Source organism: Somniosus microcephalus, chromosome 26 (genome assembly GCF_052327205.1).
Source record: "Somniosus microcephalus isolate GS21.2 chromosome 26, FLI_Smic_1.0, whole genome shotgun sequence".
Lineage (NCBI taxonomy): Eukaryota > Metazoa > Chordata > Chondrichthyes > Squaliformes > Somniosidae > Somniosus > Somniosus microcephalus.
Window position 1 is genome coordinate 10,535,189 of NC_141012.1, and position 17,392 is coordinate 10,552,580.

General features: G+C 45.2%; 1 protein-coding gene across 1 annotated transcript in view; it reads left to right on the forward strand.

Annotated features, from left to right (window-relative positions):
- Nucleotides 1–8,799: 8,799 nt before the first annotated feature.
- Nucleotides 8,800–17,392, forward strand: part of abcg4a (ATP-binding cassette, sub-family G (WHITE), member 4a) — a 153,786-nt gene continuing 145,193 nt past the window's right edge. Inside the window, exon 1 of the mRNA XM_085967813.1 lies at nt 8,800–9,289. Coding sequence (XP_085823939.1) covers nt 9,245–9,289 — 45 coding nt within the window. The 5' untranslated portion in view covers nt 8,800–9,244. The remainder of the gene's footprint in view (nt 9,290–17,392) is intronic.

The following is a 17,392-nucleotide window of genomic DNA, read 5'->3' on the forward strand; positions in this document are numbered from 1 at the left end:
GTCCCCGCCACGAACTCTGTCCCCTAGCCACTGACTCCATCCCTCTCCCTAACATCTGCCTGAGGCTGAACCACACTGTTCGCAACCTTGGTGTCATATTTGACCCTGAAATGAGCTTCCGACCACATATCCGCAGCATAACTAAGACCGCCTATTTCCACCTCCGTAACATCGCCCATCTCCACCCTTGTCTCAGCTCATCCGCTGCTGAAACCCTCATCCATGCCTTTGTTACCTCTAGACTTGACTATTCCAACACACTCCTGGCTGGCCTCCCACGTTCTATCCTACGTAAACATGAGCTCATCCAAAACTCGGCTGCCCGTGTCCTAACTCGCACCAAGTCCTGTTCACCCATCGCCCCTGTGCACGCTGACCTACATTGGCTCCCGGGTAAACAGCGCCTCGATTTTAAAATTCTCAACCTTGTTTTCAAATCCCTCCATGGCCTCGCCCCTCCCTATCTCTGTAATCTCCTCCAGCCCCACAACCCCCCGAGATATCTGCGCTCCTCTAATTCTGCCCTCTTGAGCATCCCTGATTATAATCGCTCAACCTTTGGTGGCCGTGCCTTCTGTTGCCTGGGCCCTAAGCTCTGGAATTCCCTGCCTAAACCTCTCCGCCTCGCTACCTCTCTTTCCTCTTTTAAGGTGCTCCTTAAAACCTACCTCTTTGACCAAGCTTTTGGTCATCTGCTGTAATTTCTCCTTATGTGGCTCAATATCAATTTTTTTTTGTCTTATTATATGTGGCAACAAGAGCAGGTCAGAGGCTGGGTATTCTGCGGCGAGTGTCTCATCTCCTGACTCCCCAAAGCCTTTCCACCATCTACAAGGCACAAGTAAGGAGTGTGATGGAATACTCTCCACTTGCCTGGATGAGCGCAGCTCCAACAACACTCAAGAAGCTCGACACCATCCAGGACAAAGCAGCCCGCTTGATTGGCACCCCATCCACCACCTTAAACATTCACTCCCTCCACCACCGGCGTACCGTGGCTGCAGTGTGTACCATCTACAAGATGGACTGCAGCAACTCGCCAAGGCTTCTTCGGCAGCACCTCCCAAACCCACGACCTCTTCCACCTAGAAGGACAAGGGCAGCAGGCGCATGGGAACACCACCACCTCCAAGTTCCCCTCCAAGTCACACACCATCCTGACTTAGAAGTATATCACCGCTCCTTCATCGTCGCTGGATCAAAATCCTGGAACTCCCTCCCTAACGGCACTGTGGGAGTACCTTCACCACACGGACTGCAGCGGTTCAAGAAGGCGGCTCACCACCACCTTCTCAGGCGCAATTAGGGATGGGCAATAAATGCTGGCATTGCCAGCGATGCCCTGATCCCATAAATGAATGAAAAAAAATACTCCTGTGAAGCGATTTGTGATGTTTTACTACATTAAAGGCGCTATATAAATACAAGTTATTATTGTTTGAATATACTCAACGACTCAGCATCCACAGCTCTCTGGGGTAGAGAATTCCAGAGATTCACAGCCCTCTGAGTGAAGAAATTCCTCCTCGTCTCAGTCCTAAATGGCCGACCCCTTATTCTGAGACTATGCCCCTAGTTCTAGACTCTCCAGCCAGGGGAAACAACCTCTCAGCAGCTATCACATTGTGGAACTGGTGAAATGCTGAGGCCTAAACTGCAGGACGCCATCAAGGTTGGAAAGAATAAAAGAGATGAGATAAATCAGTAAGTTGTGGTATGTTGATGCCATGCTTTGGGTTTTAAAAGCCTATAGGTTATAGGAGGGAGGTGAAGTTTCATAGTTTAAGATCCTGGGAAAGAATGAGTTGGAATCATAGAATCATAGAAAAACTATGACACAGAAGGCGGCCATTCAGCCCATCATGTCCATGCCGGTCGGAAAAGAGCTATCCAGCCTAATCCCACCTTCCAGGACTAGGCCCATAGCCTGGTAGGTTCCGGCACTTCAAGCGCACATCCAAGTACTTTTTAAATGTGGTGAGGATTTCTGCCTCTACCACCCTTTCAGGCAGTGAGTTCCAGACTCCCACCACCCTCTGGGTGAACATTTTTTTCCTCATCTCCCCTCTAATCCTTCTACCAACTACTTTAAATCTATGCCCCCTGGTTCTTGACCACACTGCTAAGGGAAATAGGTCCTTCCTAGCCACTCTAACTAGGCCCCTCATAATTTTATACATCTCAATTAAGTCTCCCCTCAGCCTCCTCTGTTCCAAGGGAAACAATCCCAGCCTATCCAATCTTTCCTCATAGCTAAAGTTTTCCAGTCCTGGCAACATCCTCATAAATCTCCTCTGCACCCTCTCTAGTGCAAGCACATCTTTCCTGTAATGTGGTGACCAGAACTGCACGCAGTACTCAAGCTGTGGCCTAACCAGTGTTGTATACAGTTCTAGCATAACTTCCCTGCTCTTATATTCTATGCCTCGACTAATAAAGGAAAGCATTCTGTATGCCTTTTTAACTACATTATTGACCTGTCCTGCTACCTTTAAGGATCTGTGGACATGCACTCCAAGGTCCCTCTGTTCCTCCACACCTCTCGGTATCCTCCCATTAATTGTGTATTCCCTTGCCTTGTTGCCCCTCCCGAAATGCATTACCTCACACTTTTCCGGATTGAATTCCGTTTGCCACTTTTCTGCCCAAATGACTAGTTCATCGATATCTTCCTGCAGTCTAAAGCTTTCCTCCTCACTGTCAACCACACGGCCAATTTTTGTATCATCTGCAAATTTCTTTATCGTGCCCCCTACATTTAAGTCTAAATCATTAATATATACTACAAAAAGTAAGGGACCGAGTACTGAGCCCTGTGGAACCCCACTGGAAACAGCCTTCCAGTTGCAAAAACTCCCCTTAAACATTACCCTTTGCTTCCTGCCATTGAGCCAATTTTGATCCAATTTGCCACTCTCCCTTAGATCCCATGGGCTTTTACTTTCTTGATCAGCCTGCCATGTGGGACCTTGTCAAAATCCTTGCTAAAGTCCATGTAGACTGCATCAAACGCACTGCCCTCATCGACCCTCCTCGTTACCTCCTCAAAGAATTCAATCAAGTTGGTCTGACACGACCTTCCCTTAACAAAACCATGCTGACTGTCCTTGATTAATCTGTGTCTTTCTAAATGAAGGTTTATACTGTCCCTCAGAATTGATACCAGTAATTTGTCCACCACTGAGGTTAAACTAACTGGCCTGTAATTGCTCGGTTTATCCCTTCTCCCCTTTTTAAACAATGGTACAACGTTCGCAGTTCTCCAATCCTCTGGCACCCTCTGGAGTGGAAGACAGTCCAATGAGTCTTGATATGAACACAGCGATGATGCAGGGAAGGGGCAGAGCAGGTCACACAAGTATCTGGAGCGTAGGAGGAGTAAAAGAGGAATGCTCCTTTTTGTTTTCCAAAAGTATTAAAGGATATGGGCAAAAGGCGGGTGTATGGAGTTAGGTCACAGATCAGCCATGATCTAATTGAATGGCGGAACAGGCTCAAGGGGCTGAATGGCCAACCTATGTTCCTATCTTGCTATGTTCCTAATTCTGAGCATGTTTGTACCAATAAAACGGCAAGGCTCCAGAAGGTTGCAGCAGGGAGGTTAATTCACTCATGCTGTTTCAATGCAGCATGTCGTTTCCACTGGATAATGTTAGCATCGTCTGTACAAAGTACAATGGAATGTGTTCCCTCCCTGAGTAAATGGGAACTGTTTAAAATTGAGGAGGAAAACAGCCATAGCTCATTGTTCTCGCTTGAGGAGGAAGAGGTGGGCCTCTCAAAATTCTTTATTATCTCCTCCCCTCCTAAACTGGGGAGGCTTGGCTATAACACTGGTATAGTTTGCCTTGTGACAGTCCACACGACTGCATCACTGGGCTACACATCGTGAGGGAGATGAGAACCTGGCAGATGATCCAGAAACACAAAGGGATTGTCTTAGATGGGAGGATTTTAGATTGTAAGAACTTTAAAACTACATCAAATGTTGAGACATTATTCTCAGCTTCAGGGTCACTGGCAAGGCCGGCATTTATTGCCCATCCCTAGTTGCCCTGAGTTGGGTACGATTGAGTGGCGTGCTAGGTCACTTCAGAGGAAATCTAAGAGTCAACCACATTGGTGTGGGACTGGAATCACATCTAGGCCAGACCAGGTAAGGACGGCAGGTTCCTTTCTCTAAAGGGCATTAGTTAAACAGTTGGTTTTTATGATGCAAAAACAGCTTCATGGTCACTTTACAAATACCATCTTTTTTTTCAGTATTAACTTAATTCTTAAACTGCTGTGGTGGGATTTGAACTCACATGCTATGGATTATAAGGGTAGGCTTCCAGATTACAAGCCCTCTAACATTGCCAGCCGTGGCTCAGTGGGCAGCACACTCACCTCTGAGTCAGAAGGTTGTGGGTTCAAGTCCCACTCCATGGAACTTGAGCACAATAAATCTAGGCCTACACTCCAATGCAGTGCTGAGGGAGTGCTGCACTGTCAGAAAATCCCCTCGTTTGGATGAGATGTTAAACTGAGGCCCCATCTACTCTCTCAGGTGGATGTAAAAGATCCCATTTCGAAGAAGAGCAGGGGAGTTATCCCTGGTCTCCTGGACAATATTTATCCCTCAATCAACATAACAAAAGCAGATTATCTGGTCATTATCACATTGTTGTTTGTGGGAACTTCCTGTGTGCAAATTGGCTGCCGCGTTTCCTACATTACAACAGTGACCACACTTTGAAAAGTACTTAATTAGCTGCAAAGCGCTTTGGGACGTCCGGTGGCACAGAGTCAGCGAGAGCAGGATAAAAAGAGCACGAAAAGGAGGCCTGGGACCGGAGCTGAGCGGCAAACCTACGAGAGGAGAGAGAGAAGTAAAAAGTAATCAAAGTGTGATGTCACCAGAAAGCAGGTAAGTGATTGGTTGGTGAGTATTTCTTTCTCGCTTTTTTCCAAACTTAAATTTTGTGGTTTATAGTTTCTAGGGTCTCTATTGTGTAGCGGGGTCTGCTGGCAAACAAGGGCCCTTGAGTATATCATTTAATTGTAGTGTAATTGGTGGGATTGATTTGATTTAATTTAATTTGAATTAATTAAAGAGTAAGTCATGGCAGCACAGCTCGGCGCCGTGGCATGCTCTTCCTGCATTATGTGGGAAATCAGGGACACTTCCTGTGTCCCTGACGACTATGTGTGCAGGAAGTGTATCCAGCTGCAGCTACTGGCAGACCGCATTGCGGCACTGGTGCTGCGAATGGATACATACTGGAGCATTCGCGATGCTGACGGCATCATGGATATCACGTTTAATGAGTTGGTCACACCGCAGGTAAAGGCTGCACAGGCAGGAAGGGAATGGGTGACCACCAGGCAGAGTAGTAGGCGCAGGCAGGTAGTGCAGGGGTCCCCTGTAGCCATCCCCCTCTCAAACAGATATACCGCTTTGGATATTGTTGAGGGAGATGGCTTATCGGGGGAAGACAGCAGCAGCCAACTTCCTGGCACCGTGGGTGGTTCTGCTGCACAGGACAGGAGGAAAAAGAGTGGGAGAGCTATAGTAATAGGGGATTCTATTGTAAGGGGAATAGATAGGCGTTTCTGCAGCCGCAAACGAGACTCCAGGATGGTATGTTACCTCCCTGGTGCAAGGGTCAAGGATGTCTCTGAGCGGCTACAGAGCATTTTGGAAGGGGAGGGTGAAAAGCCAGTTGTCGTGGTGCATATAGGTACCAACGATATAGGTAAAAACCGGGATGAGGTCCTAAAAGCTGAATATGGGGAGTTAGGAGGTAAATTAAAAAATAGGACCTCAAAGGTAATCTCAGGATTGCTACCAGTGCCACGTGCTAGTCAGAGTAGAAATAGCAAGATATTTCAGATGAATACATGGCTAGAGGAATGGTGCAAGGGGGAGGGATTCAAATTCCTGGGACATTGGAATCGGTTCTGGGGGAGGTGGGACCAGTACAAACCGGCCGTTTTACACCTAGGCAGGACCGGGAACGATGTCCTAGGGGGAGTGTTTGCTAGTGCTGTTGGGGAGGGTTTAAACTAAAATGGCAGGGGATTGGGAACCTGTGCAGGGAGACAGAGGAAAGGGAAACAAGGATAGAAGCAAAAGACAGGAAGGAGAAAAGCAAAAGTGGCAGTCAGTGAAATCAAGGATTTAAATCAAACATGGCCACAGTAAATAATAATTCTAAAAGGTCTAAGTGTGTTAAAAAAACAAGCCTGAAGGCTTTGTGTCTTAATGCGAGGAACATTCGTAATAAGGTGGATGAATTAGCTGTGCAAATAGAGGTAAACAGATATGATATGATTGGGATTACGGAAACATGGCTCTAGGGTGACCAAGGCTGGGAACTCAACATCCAGGGGTATTCAATATTCAGGAAAGACAGGCAAAAAGGAAAAGGAGGTGGGGTAGCATTGCTGGTTAAAGAGGAGATTAACACAATTGTAAGGAAGGATATTACCTCTGATGATGTGGAATCTGTATGGGTAGAGCTGAGAAATACCAAGGGGCAGAAAATGTTAGTGGGAGTTGTATATAGACCCCCAAACAGTAATGCGGAGATTGGGGAGGGCATTAAACGGGAAATTAGAGATGCATGCAATAAGGGCACAGCAGTCATCATGGGTGACTTTAATCTACATATAGATTGGGCTAACCAAATTAGTAACAATACTGTGGAGGAGGAATTCCTGGAGTGTATACGGGATGGTTTCCTGGACCAATATGTCGAGGAACCAACTAGAGATCAGGCCATCTTAGACTGGATATTATGTAATGAGAAAGGAATAATCAGCAATCTTGTCGTGCGAGGCCCCTTGGGGCGGAGTGATTATAATATGATAGAATTCTTCATTAAGATGGAGAGTGAAGTATTTGACTCACAGACTAGGGTCCTGAATTTAAATAAAGGAAACTACGATGGTATGAGGCACGAGTTGGGTAGGATGGATTGGGGAATGTTACTCAAAGGGTTGACGGTGGATAGGCAATGGCAAATATTTAAAGATCGCATGGATGAACTACAGAGTTTGTTCATCCCTGTTTGGCATAAAATTAAAACAAAAAAGGTGACTCAACCATGGCTAACAAGGGAAATTAGGGATAGCATTATATCCAAGGAGAGGACATATAAATTGGCCAGAAAAAGCAGCAAACCTGAGGATTGGGAGCAGTTTAGGATTCAACAAAGGAGGACAAAGAGATTAATTAAGAGGGGGAAAATAGTGTATGAGAATAAGCTTGCAGGGAACATAAAAACTGACTGGGGAAAATGCTAGAGTCCATTATAAAAGATTTAATAGCAGAGCACTTGGAAAACAGTGACAGGTTCAGACAAAGTCAACATGGATTTACAAAAGGTAAATCGTGTTTGACTAATCTACTGGAATTTTTTGAGGATGTAACTGGTAGAACAGATAAGGGAGAACCAGTGGATGTGGTGTATTTGGACTTTCAGAAGGCTTTCGATAAGGTCCCGCATAAGAGCTTAGCATGTAAAGTTAAGGCACATGGGATTGGGGGCAAGGTACTGACTTGGATAGAGAACTGGTTGGCAGACAGGAAGCAAAGAGTTGGAATAAACGGGTCTTTTTCCGAGTGGCAGGCAGTGACTAGTGGGGTAATGCAGGGATCGTTCCTTGGACCCCAGCTATTCACAATATATATTAATGATCTAGACGAGGGAACTAGATGTAATATCTCCAAGTCTGCAGACGACACAAAGCTGGGTGGGCGTGTGTGCTGTGAGGAGGATGCAGAGAAACTCCAGTATGATTTGGACAGGTTGGGTGATTGGGCAGATGCATGGCAGATGCAGTATAATGTGGATAAATGCGAGGTTATCCACTTTGGTGTCAAAAACAGGAAGGCAGATTATTACCTGAACGGCAATAGATTGGGAGAAGGAGAAGTGCAACGAGACCTGGGTGTCCTTGTGCACCAGTCGCTGAAGGCAAGCATGCAGGTGCAGCAGGCGGTTAAGAAGGCAAATGGTATGTTGGCCTTCGTAGCGAGAGGGTTCGAGTACAAGAACAAGGATGTCTTGCTGCAGTTGTACAGGGCCTTGGTGAGACCACACCTTGAGTATTGTGTGCAGTTTTGGTCACCTTATCTGAGGAAGGATGTTCTTGCCATGGAGAGAGTGCAGCGAAGATTCACCAGACTGATACCTGGGATGGCAGGAATGATGTATGAGGAGAGATTGGGTCGATTGGGCTTATACTCGCTGGAGTTCAGAAGAATGAGAGGGGATCTCATTGAAACTTATAAAATTCTAACAGGACTAGACAGACTAGATGCAGGAAGGATGTTCCCGATGGCGGGGGAGTCCAGAACCAGGGGTCACAGTCTAAGGATAAGGGGTAAGCCATTTAGGACTGAGATGAGGAGGAATTTCTTCACCCAGAGAGTGGTGAACCTGTGGAATTCTCTACCACAGAAGGCAGTTGAGGCCAATTCATTAAATATATTCAAGAAGGAGTTGGATATATTTCTTAAGGCTAAAGGGATCAAGGGCTATGGGGAGAAAGCAGGGACAGGGTACTGAATTTGGATGATCAGCCATGATCTCATTGAATGGCGGAGCAGGCTCGAGGGGCCGAATGGCCGACTCCTGCTCCTATCTTCTATGTTTCTATGTTTCTATGTGGTCGTGAAAGGCACTGTCGAAATGCAAGTCTTATCTTTCTTCTATCACCACTTTGTTACCATATCGGTATGTACCATGTATTCTGGAGGGCATCTCGATCACTATATGGGAACTGCTTCTGGAGACTGTGCATGTGCAGATGTGAGGTGAGGGAGAGGATCAAGCTCGAATGGTGATGCCCGCTACAGTTGAATAGCCACTTCAATGAGGTGCCAGGAGGAGCTGGTGCGATTGTGCCCCATAGCATGAGTCAGCGCCTTCCAGCGGAACAGGGAAGAAAACTGGAGCAAAAATTTAAAAAAAGAGACGGGTGCAGCCGAATTGTACCTACAGCGAGACCCCAGAAGGGAAGCTGCTTTATTGCTGTCGGAAATACTGGCGCTGCAGATCGCGTTCTCAAAAACCTCCGAGAGCGAACTCGCAAATATCAGCACGCGTGTGATGCTTGTCTCAAATCCCTGGGAATCTAAAAGCAATCATTTGGTGGGTGATTAAAAAAAAGCCCCTTCCGTTGCAAAAAACAAAGTGACCGAAACAGAAATACAAGGACCTTCTGATCTGTTTCCCGTGCAGAATAATCTGCAATGGCATCACCCTGCTTCATCTCTGCTTTATCGCCGCGCAGAAAGGTGCAGTATATCTTATTTTATATATATTGTATACATAAAATAGATGTCGATGCTTGCGAGGGGTCGCTTGATTTGAATATTGCATCTTCCCATGAATTACAAATTTATTCTAGATAAAAACATGTATATGTATTAAAACTGGAATAAGATGTGCCGTTTCCTTTGTTGCTTATAACGGGAAAGAAATGTTTATAACATGCATGTATATACACATTGAGATAATATATGGAAAAATAAATATATCGGTTGTGCTGCAGTTAAATTATTTTGCATTTTTTTAACCTGTGCAATGCATTTTAATGTTAAAGTCATTTTATTTTTTTTGGATACATTCAGTCCTTTATTTTTGCTGCTTGCACGGATTTATTACATTTTTCTATTTGCATTTACAAGCGGCTATTTATTTATTGAGTGGGTTTCCGCTGGGGAACAACAGGTTGCAGACAGGTAATGGCTTGTGACCGAGAGTAACCTCGGAGTTTTTTGACCGGGAGTAACCCCGGAGTCTGCAGCGGATTCCGAAACTGCAGAGAGCGGAAGACGAACGAGGGCTGCGATCAGCATCGCCTGCAATGAGCGCATCATACGCCATTTGGTCTACCGCTACCCAGATACAACGCGGTGTTCTTGACACATATGCAATGATTAATTATTGTCATTTCCAGCTGCCCTCCACCAAATATCCCACCTTCAGAGCATCTGTGAATCTCACTTTATATCCTCTGCATTTTTGTTTCATTTAAAATGTATTTTTTTCCCCTCCACTGCAGTTTACCCAGAAGGGCTGCAATTTTTTTCAGCAAGTCCAAAATTTAAAGAAGGGGGGGGTGTGAAGTGTGATATACGTTGGAGCAAGCGCGGTGATTATGTTCACGTTCCTGATGCGAACCTTATTGACTAATATCTCAAGACATAGAATTGTGAGATAAATTGGTTTTTTTAAATAGACTTCGCTTTACATATGGTGTGAGCCGGGGCTCAGTGGGTAGCACACTCTCGCCTCTGAGTCAGAAGGATGTGGGTTCAAGTCCCACTCAAGAAACTGAGCACAAAAATCTAGGCTGACACTCCAGTGCAGTGCTGAGGGAGAGCTGCACTGCCGGAGATGCTGTCTTTCGGATGAGACGTTAAACCGAGTCCCCGCCTGCTCTCTCAGGTGGACGTAAAAGATCCCATGGCACTATTTTGAAGAAGAGCAGGGGAGTTCTCCCCAGTGTCCTGGGCCAATATTTATCCCTCAATCAACATCGCCAAAAACAGATGATCTGATCATTATCACATTGTTGTTTGTGGGAGCTTGCTGTGCGCAAATTGGCTGCCGCGTTTCCCACATTACAACAGCGACTACACTTCAAAAAGTACTTCATTGGCTGTAAAGCGCTTTGAGACGTCCTAAGGTAGTGAAAGGCGCTATAGAAATGCAAGTCTTTCACTGACAATCTGATGGTGGCAACCCCATCCCCCAGGTCAAGATGTTAGGCAGCGCCCATGCCTCCACCCCCTGCCCATGTCACTGTGTTTGTTGGAACGGTGGTTTAAGATGGTTCCTGACAAGTCTGTCTGCGGAGCGGAGGTACAGCACATGGAGAATTATGTGCACCATCTGATGTCAGTCCTCTCTCAGCGCTGGGGTACAAACACACTGACTCACCATAGCATCACAGATCAATAGCATTAATCCCAGCAGTGTTGCGATGCTTTCGGCTAATCAGAATTTTGATTAGAATTACGCATCTCCGGTAAAGTCAAATTCATATTTACTGGAATTTTTGTTGTTGTTGCAATATTTACATTCTGCAATTATTGCCACAACTTTGTTTATTTTATACTCGAGCTCGTTATCCTCCTCCTCCTTGCAGCCTCCTTTGCTGTTGAGAATAAACCATCTGAAAAAACCCACTGCTCTTTGTCTTTTTCCCCAGTTGACCACAAGCTCATTTCAGCATAGCTGGATTGGTAAATGGACCCGTTGAATCAAATTATTTTTGGTCAATTTTGTGCACGCATTACCGGTGACGTCAACAATCTCTTCAGCGCTGTCATCAATATGTTTCTTTCCTCTAATTTTCTCCCTTCATCTCCTGATGGTGGTAATTTATATTGGGCATAGCTCCAGTGGCATTAGAATTCCTCCAGTACCTTGTCTACAATGCCCTTTTAATACGTTTGTCCTCACTGACGTAAGGAAACTACTAGGCACTTGGTCTAAGCGTTAAACAAAGCTTTAATCAACTGTTTTACAACATGGAGGTCTAGTTGTGTCCTTCACTAGTTCCTGTTAAGAATGTCCTGCGCAAGCTGGGCCTGTGCCCGAGTATGTATACTCTCCCTGGACAGCGCCACCCGCAGGCTGCTCAGTATTATTTCATAGGTCTTTCTTTCATGAATGACTGATTCATGTCACTTACCTTGCTCTCATCACTGCTAAAACCCTCTGGCTAGGCTTCTCCGATGCATTCCTCTCAAGCCCTCCGAGCTCTACCTTTGACAGACTCCAACTGGTCCAACACTCTGCCACCCACATGCTGTCCTGGACTAAGTTTCACTTACGAACATGAGCAGAAAGGAAAGATCTTCTGGTCCGTCCAGCCCATCACTTCTATTCTTGCCTGTCCCCCAATTCATCAAACTTGAAATACTCGTCCTTATTTATAAATCCTCCATGGCCTCGCCCTCATGTTCCCATCTGGGCCTTTCAATCCTCTGATTCTGCCACCATCAATCTGAGGAAGGATTTTCTTGCCATGGAAGGAGATCAGCGAAGATTCACCAGGCTAATACCTGGGATGGCAGGAATGACATATGAGGAGAGATTGGGTCGATTGGGCTTGTACTCGCTGGAGTTTAGAAGAATGAGAGGGGATCTCATTGAAACTTATAAAATTCTGACAGGACTGGACAGACTAGATGCAGGAAGGATGTTCCCGATGGTCGGGGAGTCCAGAACCAGGGGTCACAGTCTAAGGATAAGGGGTAGGCCATTTAGGACTGAGATGAGGAGGAATTTCTTCACCCAGAGAGTGGTGAATCTGTGAAATTCTCTACCACAGAAGGCAGTAGAGGCCAATTCATTAAATATATTCAAGAAGGAGTTGGATATATTTCTTAAGGCTAAAGGGATCAAGGGGTATGGGGAGAAAGCAGGGACAGGGTACTGAATTTAGATGATCAGCCATGATCGCATTGAATGGCGGAGCAGGCTCGAGGGGCCAAATGGCCTACTCCTGCTCCTATCTTCTATGTTTCTATGTATCAATGGCAGGGTCTTCTGCCATCTCGGCCCTGCTCTTTGGAAGAACCTTCCAAAAGCCCTCCACTTCTAGTACATTCCCCACTTTTAAAAAGCTGCCTCAAGGTCCATCTTTGTGATCATGCTTTTGGCCATCTCTTCTAACTCTTTCACAACTGCTTAAAGTCAACTTTTCATGTTAAAGACACCATATCAGGTCTTATTCTTCTTCCTCTGTGGCCATCACAGACTAGGGGACATCACACACCCTTTGACATAGTGTGATGGCAATTAAGATCTTGCTTCCACTCACATCTAACTCAGTGTTATTGGTGTTTAATTTGAAGTATTGTCAATGTATTAGTGAATTATCCCCCACTCCCCTGAGCCTGGACCTTTTAAGCATCAATATTTTTTCCATATACACCATTAATACTGAATTAGATACTTTAACAGAGGAACCATCAGTGTACTCTGATGTACAATTAGTAAGATATGTAGGTAGCAAAGCTATTAATGCGACAAAATCTTGACCTTTTACACATGTAGAACAGATATTTTTGCTGCTGTTTTTCCTTTCAATTTTCTTCCCTCCACTCCTTAAGGTGCTGACTCACACCGAGATACACATTTCCACAGGCACCATCTGTCATCCAGCATTTTGCCCATATGGCTGTTCTTTCTGTGCGAGCCTAGACTAAATCCTGATACTGCTGTGACCCGATATCCATAAACCACCAGACGGACATGTACACACATGCGGAGAAATGTGAAGTTATCCACTTTGGTAGGAAAAATAGAAAAGCAGAGTATTTTTTAAATGGTGAGAGATTGGGAAATGTTGGTGTTCAGAGGGACCTGAGTGTCCTTGTACACGAATCACTGAAAGTTAACATGCAGGTATAGCAAGCAATTAGGAAAACAAATGGTATGTTGGCCTTTATTACAAGAGGATTTGAGTATAAGAGTAAAGACGTCTTACTGCAATTACATAGGGCTTTGGTGAGGCCACACCTGGAGTATTGTGATAGCAAAATACTGCGGATGCTGGAAATCCGAAATAACAACAGAAGATGCTGGAAAAACTCAGCAGGCCAGGCAACATCCGTGGAGAGAGAAACAATCAACGTTTCAGGTCGAAACCCTTCTTCAGAACCCGTTCTGAAGAAGGGTTTCGAACTGAAACGTTGACTCTATTTCTCTCTCCACGGATGTTGCCTGGCCTGCTGAGTTTTTCCAGCGTCTTCTGTTGTTATCCTGGAGTACTGTGTACAGTTTTGGTCTCCTTACCTAAGGAAGGATACACTTGCTTTAGAGGGAGTGCAACTGATTCCTGAGATGGGGGATTGTCCTATGAGGAGAGATTGAGTAAACATGGCCTATATTTTCTAGAGTTTAGAAGAATGAGAGAGGATCTCATTGAAACATATAAAATTCTTAAGGGGCTTGACAGGGTAGATGCTGGGAGGATGCTTCTAAAACTAGGGGTCACAATCTCAAAATAAGGGGTCGGCCAATTAGAATTGAGATGAGGAGAAACTTCTTCACTCAGAGGAATGTGAATCTTTGGAATTATCTACCCCAGAGGGCTGTGGATGCTCAGTCATTGAGTATATTCAAAGAAAGAAGGAAAGACTTGCATTTATATAGCACCTTTCACAACCACCGGACATCCCAAAGCGCTTTACAGCCAATGAAGTACTTTTTGAAGTGTAGTCACTGTTGTAATGTAGGAAGACAGTAATCAAGACAGAGATTGATAGATTTTTGGATACTAAGGGAACCAAGGGATATGGGGATAGTGCGGGAAGGTGGAGTTGAAGCAGACGATCAGCCATGATCTTAATGAATGGCGGAGCAGGCTCGAGGGGCCGAATGGCCTACTCCTACTCCTATTTCTTATGTTCTTATACTTTTCCATAGGAGCCATTGGATTGGTAGAAGGAGTGGGAACCAGAGCCATGCACAGTTTAAAAACAAAAATTCCCCTTGCTTAGTCCAGAGGCACTGAGACCAATTGCAATGCCCCAAGTGCTTCCTGAACAAGAACAACTAACATGGCACAGACTGGGAAAAATACATTTGCACAAAGTGCGCGAATACATTGCATTTTCTTTGACATGCGCATTAAAATATTATATTACAAGTCTTTCTGTGTACTGTAGAGAACATTCCATTGAAAGAAAAGGTGGTGCTGAAATTCAATAGGCTGATGGGCCCCACTACTTAGAAGCCCTTATGGGAAAAGGTGGCTCAGCCGTTCTCTGTAACATAGGGCATGAAACTCCATGTGTTAGTGGAATTACCAGCCACCTCTCTCATTAACCAGTCAACAAACTGAGCTGATTTATTGATTACTCTGTTTCTTTAAACAAGGCAACATGACCCAAATAATCCCACGTCCCATCTGTTTCCTGCATCTCCATGAATAAATGATGATTAAGGTAACTCCAAAAGAGACATCCACTCTGTGTGGGAGCTAATTATTAAAATTATGTTAACTCTAATCTGCCGTGATGCATTAGGTAGCTTGAACATAAACAATCAAGAACTGGTGCCCACTCTGCTGTTTTGATGGTTCCGATAGATTATAAATGATCCATGACATTATAGAAGAAAACTAGAGTCTACTCCTGGTGTCCTAGTCAAAATTCTTCCAATACCGCCAGAAACAGAATAACCTGTGATTTATCTCATTGTTGTTTGTGGGATCTTGCTGTGGGCAAAATGGCTACTTAATTTCAGATGAGACGTTAAACAGAGCCCCCACGTTCCCTCCCAGGTGAGCGTAGAAGAGCCGATGGCACTCTACAAAGATGGGCAAGGGAGTTCTCCTAGTGTGCTGGCCAATATTTATTTCTCAACCGAGCCCTAAAAAATACATGACCTCGTCATTTACTTAATTACTGTTTGTGGGAGCTTGCTGTGCACAAATTGGCTGCTACGTTTCCTACATTACTGCATAGACTACACTGCAAATGTACCTTATTGACTGTAAAGTGCTTTGGGATGTCCTGAGGTGGTGAAAGCTGCTATAGGAATGCTACTTCTATCATTCATAGGGTTTCAAACTGGGGTCTGTGGATCCTAATGGACCCACAAAGGATTTCCAGGAGGTTCGCGAGCTCATTGTATTTCTGTCCGTCTGGGCCAGGCATATCAGTGCTGCAAGAAGGGTCTCCAGAAATCGGTATTCTATATGGTTCTGGATTTGTTGACTTGCCAACGCGTTATTTCTGCGTTTTGCCATCGATGAGACTATAAATGAAAGAGAGGGAAGGAACATGAGAAGCGCGCTATTCCCTCCAGCAACCGGTTCAAGAGTGGTATTGGCAGAAGCCTGGGCTGGTTGCCGGTCTGCCTTGCTGGGGACCAATTTGTGGGTAAAATGAATGTAATAGAGAATAAAAATAAAGACCGCCTGAGAGAGATTTCATGTGTCTGGAGCGCTCTCAGCATCAGGTTCAACACTAAACATTCTGGAAAGACTGGCTATTCTAATCCAATCTGACGTATCTCCTCTCCCTTTGTTGACTTTATTAAGTGTCCAGTAGTAGCTGCAGTTTCTCTCCTTCATACATTTCCACCGATAAAGGAAGGCCCTTGGAAACATGCTCTTTAAAGTAATGCACTGTATGTAAAGTGCTTTCAGATGTTTCTGGGAGAGATTTTAAGGCTATATAAATGTTTTTCTTTAAGCCGTAACTGTAACCTGTTGAAAACCAAAATGTATCCACTGCTTCTTGGCATAAAATACAAGTGTGCCTTGATAAATTAGTGGTTTTTAAAAATTTGTTCCTGGGATGCGGGCATCGCTGGCAAGGCCAGCATTTATTGCCCATCCCTAGTTGCCCTCGAGAAGGTGGTGGTGAGCCGCTTTCTTGAACCGTTGCAGTCCGTGTGGTGAAGGTGTTCCCACAGTGCCGTTAGGGAGGAAGTTCCAGGATTTTTACCCAGCGACGATGAAGGAATGGCGATATATTTCCATGTCAGGATGGTGTGTGACTTGGAGGGGAACTTGGAGATGGTGGTGTTCCCATCCACCTGCTGCCCTTGTCCTTCTGGGCGGTAGAGGTCGCGGTTCTGGGAGGTGTTGTCGGCAAAGCCTTGGCGAGTTGCTGCAGTGCATCTTGTAGATGGTACACACTGCAGCCACGGTGTGGATTAGATGTAAAGTAAAGCACGAGTGTGATGATGTTGTGCGCTGTGCCACCGTGAGGTAATTAAGATGATTAAAGGAGTTGGTAAGGTAGATAGAGAGAAACTATTTCCTCTGGTGGGGAGAGTCCAGAACAAGGCGACATAACCTTAAAATTAGAGCCAGGTCGTTCAGGGGTGATATCAGGAAGCACTTCTTCACACAAAGGGTGGTGGAAATCTGGAACTGTCTCCCCCAAAAAACTGTTGAGCCTGGCGGGGGGGGGGTCAATCGAAAATTTCAAAACTGAGATTGAGAGTTTTTTGTTAGGTAAGGGTATTAAGGGATACAGAACCAAGGCAGTTAGATGGAGCTACGATACAGGTCAGCCATGGTCTAATTGAATGGTGGAACAGGCTCGAGGGGCTAAATGGCCTCCTGTTCCTATGTTGGCATGTTCCAAAGTTCCAGTGAGCACAGGCCAACTGCTTAGAATGTGGACCTAGATTGGCAATCACATTCAGAGGTTCCAAAATGACTGGTGTGGGAAATGGAGGCAAGCGGGGCAGTCTTCTGAGGCTGATCCGAGATACATTATTAGGGCAGAGTAGACGGAGCTTTACTTTACATCTAATCCACACTACACCTGATCTGGCGGTGCTTAATGCTGATCCTAGGTGCCTGAAATAGGAAATGTTCCATCTCCCAGCAAAACACCTTTCACCTTGATGAGCAA